Below are 9,792 nucleotides of genomic sequence, written 5' to 3' on the forward strand. Positions count from 1 at the left end.
GTAGTTCATCAGCTTAGACAAAGCGCATTTTGTAGGGTATTTACTTGAAGAATAAAGGTTTATAAGAGACTATATATATATATATATATATATATATATATATATATAGTATTTACATTTACATTTACATGTATTCTCTTATAACTTGGTTTCAAAGAGAAAACTAATTAAGATTATAAAATAAAACATATCTCTAGCTAGCTAGCTAGCTAGTTTAGTGAATTTTTAATTTAAGATCCATCTCAGTTCGCTTAATCAAATGAACAGTTCAGGAATCGCTGTTTTAACATATAAATTAATATAAATTGTAAGAATCTAATTATTTAAAAAACTTGCTGATCTTGTGATCTATCTTTCTAGGTGGCCGGTCCCTTTTTCTATAAATTTAAATACCTATTTTCATTTTCATTTTGGTTTAAGCTAGTATAAACCCTTGTTTAAATAAAACCTATGCACCTAAATAAAACCTAGCCTATGCTAGGGTTTGGGTTGAGAACAAATCAAATCGGCCATAAATTAATAATTGAACTCAAATTTATCTCCTTCAATATTTAAACAAGCCCTTAAGCTTGCCACTTGAACATTTTATTGAAATTGTGGCCTTACTTTCATTAATTCGACCAATTAGAAAGGAGCTCAGAAAGCAAAATAAAATAAAGGCAAGCAGATGTTCAATTCGTCCCCGAGCGATTGGCTTCCTTCATGAGACCCACCAAGTGGGGGTTGGGAGTTGGGATGCACAAACAGGACCACTTGGGTTTTTTCTTTTTTTTTTAAGTGCTCCATGTTACCTTAAATAAGATGCTTCGAGGTTTCCATTTCCTCCCAAATCATAAGACTAGCGTCCCAGAAAATTAACATCACTCAAAACAGAAAGATCGAGCTTCTACTGGTTTCCCACCCCTTGTTCCCCCCGGCCTCTTACATAGCTCAAACAAGTAAGCTCTATATAGTCTATATAATATCCCCATGCATTAATTCCCATTTCCTACACATAGATCTACACCTATTTTTGGATTTATCTTCTGCTCTACTTTTAGTTGCACCGTTTTGTTTCTTTTGAGATCACTATTGTCGTTCTATTTTGAGGTTGATTTTCCATTTGCTTTTCTTTTTCTTTTGACATGTTTGTTTAAGCAAATAAGTGATGAGAAAAATAAGTTGTTCCACAGTTTTACTATAATTTTTTGAGAAAATGTGTTAATTTGTGGATCTAGCTAGAAGAAAGAGAAAATGGGGAGAGGAAAGATTGTGATAAAAAGGATTGACAACTCGACGACCAGGCAAGTGACTTTCGCCAAGAGAAGAAATGGGTTGCTCAAGAAGGCCAGGGAGCTCTCCATCCTTTGTGATGCAGAAGTTGGACTTATTGTCTTCTCCAGCACCGGCAGGCTCTATGATTTTGCTAGCTCTAGGTATACTCCCTGTCTCTCTGTCTCTCTCATCCAAAATAATGCATTTTTTACTCACATGATTTTCCCGCAGCTTTTTAGCTGAATAATAAATATTTTTCGTTGTTGAAATTTATTATAAATAGGATCTAGGTTACATTCTGTATTGGTGTACTATAGTGATATAAAATATTGTTGACTTCTTATAGCTTTTCTACTTGAATGATTCTACATATGTACAATCCTAACTTTTTTTTCTTGGAAAAGATATGGTGTTGTGACAAATGCAAATTTCAAGATCACCAAAGAAGTAGAAAAGTGCAGAATATAAAAATCACACAACCACACAACTGATACAAGACACTAAGATTTAAGTGGTTCGGCTTAACAAGCCTACATCCACTGGCGGAAACGATCCAGGAGAAATTCACTAACAAAAAGTGGAGTACAAAGAGTAATACAAACAAAACCACTCAAACCCAAAAGCCCCAATACACCCCAATCTCACTCAAAAGAGAATTAGATACAAAAGAGAAAAATATTCTTTAAAATTCTCTAAGCATTTCAACACTCCAAAAGTGAGATCAAAATGAAGAAATATGGTGTATCTCTTTTTCTCTACAGCACACAAGTCTCTCTCTCGGCAAGCTTTTCTTTTCTTCTTTCTCTCTTTTTTCTTGCTAAAGTTGCTGCTGCCTTCTCTCTCTTCTTGATGACCGAATGGCTTCAATAATAAAACAAAGCCGGCCTTTTCTCAAAGCTTCTAGAAGAAGCTGAATAGATGGAGAGAAAGAGAGACGTGTGGGAGAGAAAAAAACCAAGACAAAGAGTATGGGATGCCATACTGCTGTGGAGCCCACGGTAAGACTTGTGAAAACAAGTCACAAAATCTGACATATGGATCCTGCGGTTAACTGGACATGATACTATTTACAAAGCCAACACTAGTATAGTATTTGTTTTGGAGAGTGTGCAAGAACATATACTGATATACATGTCCAGTACTCTTTGTTTTGGAAAATCTTACACCAAAACCTAAGGGTGCTCATACACTCCCTTTGACTTCGATCCGTAAAATTTGATTTGGTTTCGGTTTAAATAATAAATGAGTTGTTTGTAAACACAATAATATGTTCAAATGGTAAATGAGACATGTATACCAATATAAACTCGGTCTGACTCGGATAAACTCATATAACTTCAATTTAACAATTTTTTAAGATATTATTTTAATTTTATAGTAAGAACTTCTTCGCATGGTAAAATAAAATTATCTTCCTAGTATGAATAGTATAGTTTAAATTATTGTTTTTACGAGTTTAGTTTTAGAGATTTGTGTGTACATGACTCGCGAAAATGAGCGTGTTTGTGAAGCGAGCTCAATCCTTCTACCATTGTCAACCGCCGTCCTAATCAAAATAATTGATCGACTCTACTAGTTTTTATAACACCCCACAGATCGTCTAACCATTGGCAATGATAAATAATGATAGAGGGTTGTTGGAGTGGGGTTAGGGATGATATCAGAAGGCCCTTTTTTTTTTTTTTTTTCCTTTTCTTTTTTATATGAATGAATTTCTATTTACTATCAGAACACATTCCAGCAAATTAGCTAGAACACTAGATGCAATAAGCATCCTGACTAAGCCAACTCCACAATACAGACTATAAGAAACCAGCTATATACACAAAACACGTACATTACAAACAACAAATCCACTATATAACAGAAGCCTTACCAATTATATACTTATTCAATACAGCAGCAGCTATAACAAACAATATACCATTACAATCAACTCAAAACTTCAAACAAAATATGTTGAACTCAAGTGGATTCATCTACTACAGAACTCCCCAAGTAACCCCAAAAGCAACAAATTAAACAGGCATCAGAAGCAAAAAAAGGCTCTTACAGTCATCTCCAGTAGATATGCTGGAGTCAAGTGCAACAACAAACCAGAAATTAATCATGAAGTTTATCATGCACCAGAAAACCAGCACCAGCATTTCCAAAACTACAGGAAACTCTTCTGCTTCCACAATCCACCATTTTTTAAACTAGAATATATAGTCGAAGATATACCCCAACTAGTAGAAATTAATGACCACATACTCTTCATTCTACCTGAATTTACCCTTCCCCATAGTTCTAGTTCTCACCTTCTAGCATACTTTCTGCAACATTTTTTTTTTTTCGGAATTCATTTGATTTCCACCAATCAACTCTTGGATGCTTCACTGTTATTGCTTCCCAAGTTTCCCTACTAGTGGTACTTGTTTGATATTGAAGCTAACCATATAGGAATATCACTACTTCTCCTTTTAACGAAAAAACCTAACGGAGATGTGATATTTCAAAAAAATTAGAAGTTCAAAAACCTAACGGAGATGATATTGCAAAAAAATTAGAAGTTCGATACAATAAATTTAAAGTTTTTGAACTTTAAATAGGTAATTGAAAAAGTAATAAAAGTTCAGTGGGGTAAAATGAAATTTTACTGAATTCTTTTAAACAGAAAGTTATTTTTATGCTTATATAATTTATCAAACTTTGCATATATCTGCTTTAGATTATTATTATTATTATTATTATTTGAATCACTAATGCTGCAATAATACAACTTGATTTAGAATGAAAGAAACCCAAGAAAAAAAACCAAGAAATTTTTATTTTTTTATTTATTATTTTTATTTTTTGTGTGTTTTCTCATTAATTGAAAATGACGTAATGTACGTTTCGACCTTCAAATAAGAAATTAAGGACAAAATAGAAAGTCTACTATGAAGCAAGCCTGTAAACAGCATTAATTATTGTCTTCTAAAAACTCTTGCTTTTTATAAGTAAATATACTATTTTACAAGATAGGGTGTATCATATTTATGCGTGTTGTTAAGTTGTAAATTCAAAATAATTAAAAAGAAGATGTAATTTACATCATCGTTCAAATAAAGAACAATAATTTATCCTTTTAGAATTAATTTAAATAAAATTTATTTTGATGCTTTGATTCATATCTACAATTACATTTCTCTATTTCAGGTTAATTATTTCTTTTTTCTATTTTACATTTGTAAGTTTGGGCAGCTATTGTTTTCTTTAAATTACTACTATATTTCTTTGAGAAGTGCTAAGAGCTAAACAAATGAACCCAGAAAAATTTTTTAACTGATGTGGCAAGAGTTTTTAAATTAAAAAAAATGCAATTCCCTTTCCCTTATCTGCCTGTCACTCACGGTTTACCATGTCAATTTGAAAATTTTGCTGGGTTCATTTGTTTGGCTCTCTAGCACTCCCCTATTTCCTTTGCTAAGTCAATGGTGATGATCTCATGACTACATGTATTATATATCAGCATGAAATCTGTTATTGAACGATACAATAAGCTAAAAGAGGAACATCATCGGCTGCTAGATCCTGCCTCACAAGTCAAGGTAAACATTCATCAAGAACCACCCCACCCAATATCTCCCTAAGTCTATGGACTTTATCAATTGATGTTTGTTATGTTTATTCTAAAAATGATACTACGGATACCACAAGATTAATAACCATTACAAAACAATACAATCATTTGTTTTAGTATCAAATGTACGTAGCGTTTGGATCACAAAATTTAACTTTGGTGGAGGTAATCCACATTTCTAGGAATGTAATGCTTGAGAATCTAGATTCCCATAAATGTGACTATTTTCATGTTTGGGAATGATTATGTATCTAATAGAATTCTTAGAAATATGAGATTCTCATGTTAATTTGATTTACTCCTAATTAAGCATCTTTTAGGAATTATTTAGTACTCTTCCCAGAAGGGAATCCTGATTCCCAATAGAGAGCATTTGGGAGGGTAGGAATGTGGATTACCTCCACTAAAGTGCAAACAAAACAAGGTAATGTTTTAGGAGTTTGAAGAATCCTAAAAGATTACCATCATGCATCCAAAGTCCCAGGTAATGTTTATGGTATATATATGATCAACTCTTTTTTATAACTCTTTATATATTAAAATTTGTGTTAGTCTTACCATTTTTCCAATCTAAAAATAATTATGAAAACTATTAAATGGTTGAATGATTATGTTTTTTTTCTTTTTTAACTAAACAGCATGTTTAGACTTTTAATTTTATTTAAGTTATTTAAATCTTATATTATGGTGTATAGTTCAACCTTTTTTCTCTTTTATCTTTTATACTTGGTAGTTTTGGCAAAGGGAGGCTGCAAGTTTGAGACAGCAGCTGCAGTACGTGCAAGGATGCAACAGGTAGAATCATCTAAATACTTGATAAGGATCTTTAAAATAATTTTTATTTTATAGCGCACAAGACTAAAAGTGGCTTACAAGACTAAAAGTGGCTTGTGACACTACAATCCAGCTAAATCGACATACTTCTTGTTTGCATTACTGTCAAATTAGTACTTAGTTAAGCCAAAAAGCACATTTAATGTAGTGCATGATGGATGCTGCATAATGATGCAAAATATGGTATTCTGATATTATCTAGCTATCTGATACAATTTTAATGAGAAAAATCAGCTTAAAACTGGCTCAAACTAAATCATTTTCTGTTTTTATTTATTTATTTTTATTTTTTTTAATGAGAAATGATTCATTTTCTCCATAATTAGTTTTCATTTTTCTAGTTTTCAAAATCATCATTAAATCTGTGAGTCCACATAGATCGAGCAGAGGCAAAATATTACCCAATAGAATAAATATACTTAAAAACACAAATGTAAAAGGATCTCCACTTTTTTGCTTCACTGTAAGGCTCTAACATAATTTTAAGGAAACATATCAAACCCTCTAAGAACCACAATTTGGTGTGATATATGCAGACAACTAATGGGCCAAGAACTTTCTGGTTTGAGTATCAAAGATCTACAAAATTTTGAAGACATATTGGAAATGAGTTTGAAGGGTATCCGTATTAGAAATGTATGAATCCTTATGTACTGATGTACAACACATGCCTAAACCCTTCATTTTTCCTTTTTCTCTTGCAGGAACAAATTTTCACTGAAGAAATAAAAGAACTAAACCAAAAGGTATAGCTAAAGGATTGGCTCCATTTCTCTAGATTTTTATTTGGGACTAATTCTATTTTCCTCACTTAAATAACCTTCATATATGAACTTCATTGCAGGGAAACCTTGTCCATCAAGAAAACCTTGATTTGCATAAGAAGGTAGACCTCTTTCGTAAAGAAAAGGCAGAGTTGCAAAAAAAGGTATTTGAAAAAAACTTGTGTAAATGTTAAGGAAAAACACAAAAAAATGAGATATTCCATTGCATGTAAACATTCCCTTTTATTATTATTATTTTATGTTCATATATAGGAACTTTGGCTCTCAGGTGTACGAAGAAAGAGAAGTAAATGAATCAAGATTAACTTTACATCGGCCTCTACATACTGTTAGCAATGGATATGACATTCATCCAGCCGTCCATCTCCAGCTAAGCCAACCTCAGTCTCAAAGCAAGGAAACACAAGCAAAAGCACCGGAATTGGGGTATCTTTGTCAAACTGTTGATATACTATAAAACTTTATTGAGTAGTAATTAATGCATCCTATTTAAACTAATCTTCTTAATGTCTCATCAATCTCTGCAACAGACTACAATTGCAACAATGAAGCTGCCCGACAACGAGAGATGGCTATTCATCACAATGGACAATTAAGCTTCTACCAATGAGATCTCATATTTCAGCAGAATTTCTATAAGCTCATCCTTTCTATTTTACTTTATAAAATAAAGCATTACATGTTCCAACTGCTGGTTGGTTGTTGATTCAACCAACTTTTGGTTTATGATTTATGAACAAAATATTGAAACTTTCATCCAAGATTTGATTTTTTAGAGTTTTTGCAAAACAAGGAATAAATAAAAGGGGCTAAACATTAGTCTCTTCCTAATTAATTTTTGACTTGTCCAATTACTTTTATTAATTAAGCATATATATATAAATCATAGTGTTACACTTGTCTAACATACACCCAACTAAATAACATGCTAGAAAAGACCAAAAAAAACACTTAAGTTTTACCATATAGACAAAACATAACATGAAATAACAATTTTAACAATCCCCTTAATGCCTTATTGTATGATACCCAATATAAAGGGTCCGTTTGGTTTGCGGAATAGACTCCCTGAATGGAATGGTTATTCCTATGAAATAATCATTCTTTTGTTTGGTAGGATCATATTCATAGGAATAGTTATTCACATAATTCTTTACACAAATGAATAACTATTGTTAGTTCTTGTGTTGGCTTAATTCAGTTCCAAAATACAGATGTTACTGTTTACGGCTCAAACACTGATATAGAATGCTCAGAATCCAATCTCCACCGTTCATAATGTAGATTCATGTGTTATGAACGTCCCTGCAAAATTTCAGCTCAATCGGACCACAAACGCCCATCGATCGGGGCTGTTGATCAAGACTGGACAGCATTTCCAGAATGCTGTTTCACCCATGTCCGGACATGCCTTCCCCGGGTCCGGACCTCATTTCCAGAAACTCAAATTTTGCTCCGCAAAGCCGTGTCCGGACAGCCCATTAACATGTCCGGACACCCCGTAAGTTTGAGGCCCAAAAACGTGATTTTAAGTGGTTTAAGTCTAGGGTTTTGTCGGGGGTATATATACATCATTATAGAAGATAGAAGTACGAATTTTCACCCCCAGAGAGTTCGTCGGAGGCTGTGCTAAGAGAGATCATATGTGGTGAGCGTTAAAGTGAATCTCTTAGAGTTTTAATTATTCCTTTGATAAATCTACGGTTGAGAAGTCTATCGGAAGGGTCCGGTAAAGGAGAATCACGTTGAAGAAGATTGTGAGCGCGGAGACGAGTTGTAGGCTTGTCGATCTTACAGAGTCAAGGTCTTGCAAAGGGTTGTAAGTGTTCCTAGTGTCTGTAATCTCTAGATAATCTTTTGATAGTGATTTCCTGGGTTTGGCTGCCCCGGAGAGGTTTTACTTTTAGAACGTTTTCTAAAAGGTTTCCTCTTCGTAACCAAAATATCTGTGTCTGCCTTTTTATTGCTTTATATATTTTGGGTGATTGAATTGTTTATTGCTTCATAATATTAATTCCGCATAAATTGTGATAAACAAGTTTTTGGAGTCGGCATAGCGTTTTTCAATTGGTATCAGAGCAGGTTCACTCTGTTTGGATTAAATTCTTGAGTGAGATCTGTTGACTCCTGTTTGCTATGAATACTTCTCAAGGGGAATATGATCTTATAAACTCCTTCAACAATTTGTTGGAAAAATTCACTCTTTTGAGACATCAATACACAAATTGTTTGGGGGAGTTTCAAGATCTTAAACATGTGAATGAATCTACTATTACTAAATTGTCTGAATCACATGCTTTAATTGATTCTTTAAAATCTGAAAATTCTGTTTTAGGTTCTAAAGTTGATTTGTTAGAGAATAAATTAAAAGAGTCAGAAACTTAATTGAAAAAATTCTCTAGCAATTCCCTTGAGAATATGTTACATACTCAGAATTCTGATTGTGATAAATCTGAGTTAAGTTTTGATTGTCATGTTGCTTTGTCTTCTAACAATGATTCTACTTCCGAGATAATATTTGTTAAATCAGAAAAAGTAGAAGACTCTGTGGTTAAAAGAAAAACAGCAGCTGCCTCGACCTCACAAGGTAAGAAAATTTATGTTGAGCATCATGCATCTTATCCTAAGCCTAGAGCCATGCATCCTCGTAGAAAATTACCTTATAAAAGGTTTGTGCCCACTTGTCATCATTGTGGAAAGGTTGGTCATATTCGACCAAATTGTTTTGATTTGAAATCCCATAAGCATAAAAGTGAAAATTCCTATTATAGGAAAGAAAGTGAGGATTTGGTCATAATGATGAGAGAAGTGCTATCTAGGCTAGATAAGTTTGAGCAAAGTCATAAGTCTAGACCTAAGATTTCTCAAGTGTGGGTTAGGAAGGATGATACCATTCACCCATTGAGGGGGAGTGGTAGTGATCTCACCTAAAGTTAGGTGAGTCAATAACATGCCTAGGATTGATTATTTTGCTTATTTTTTAATATCCTAGAGCATGTTGTTTTTATTTTATTTTTTATTTTTTGTTGTTACACTTTTTGTGTGAAGAGTGTATACATGGTTGTTTTGAGATTCTTGTTTTGAGGCATATTCATAAAGGACTTTTCAAGAAATTCATATATCATGATCTTTGAAAGGCTTATAGATGAGATGTTGTGTGCGGACCACCAAGATTTTTGTCTACTTGCTAATCAAATGTTCATGAATGTGTAATGTCTTGTGAAGACCTAGAAGTAGTTATTAAACCAAATCATTATTTTGTAGTGGGACCTATAAGATGTGATGAAAGTTTAATGCTAAAGGACATTCATGTCT

General features: G+C 33.0%; 1 protein-coding gene across 1 annotated transcript; it reads left to right on the top strand.

Annotated features, from left to right (window-relative positions):
• The first annotated feature begins 1,227 nt into the window (after positions 1–1,227).
• Positions 1,228–6,934, top strand: LOC132177939 (MADS-box transcription factor 23-like). Its single transcript, XM_059590414.1, has 7 exons — positions 1,228–1,415; positions 4,748–4,826; positions 5,592–5,653; positions 6,229–6,328; positions 6,397–6,438; positions 6,537–6,620; positions 6,746–6,934. Exons 1-7 carry the CDS (start codon positions 1,234–1,236, stop codon positions 6,932–6,934), a joined length of 738 nt encoding a protein of 245 aa, XP_059446397.1. The 5' UTR covers positions 1,228–1,233.
• The last annotated feature ends 2,858 nt before the right edge of the window (positions 6,935–9,792 follow it).

The sequence above is a fragment of the Corylus avellana genome, chromosome ca4 (genome assembly GCF_901000735.1).
Source record: "Corylus avellana chromosome ca4, CavTom2PMs-1.0".
NCBI lineage: Eukaryota > Viridiplantae > Streptophyta > Magnoliopsida > Fagales > Betulaceae > Corylus > Corylus avellana.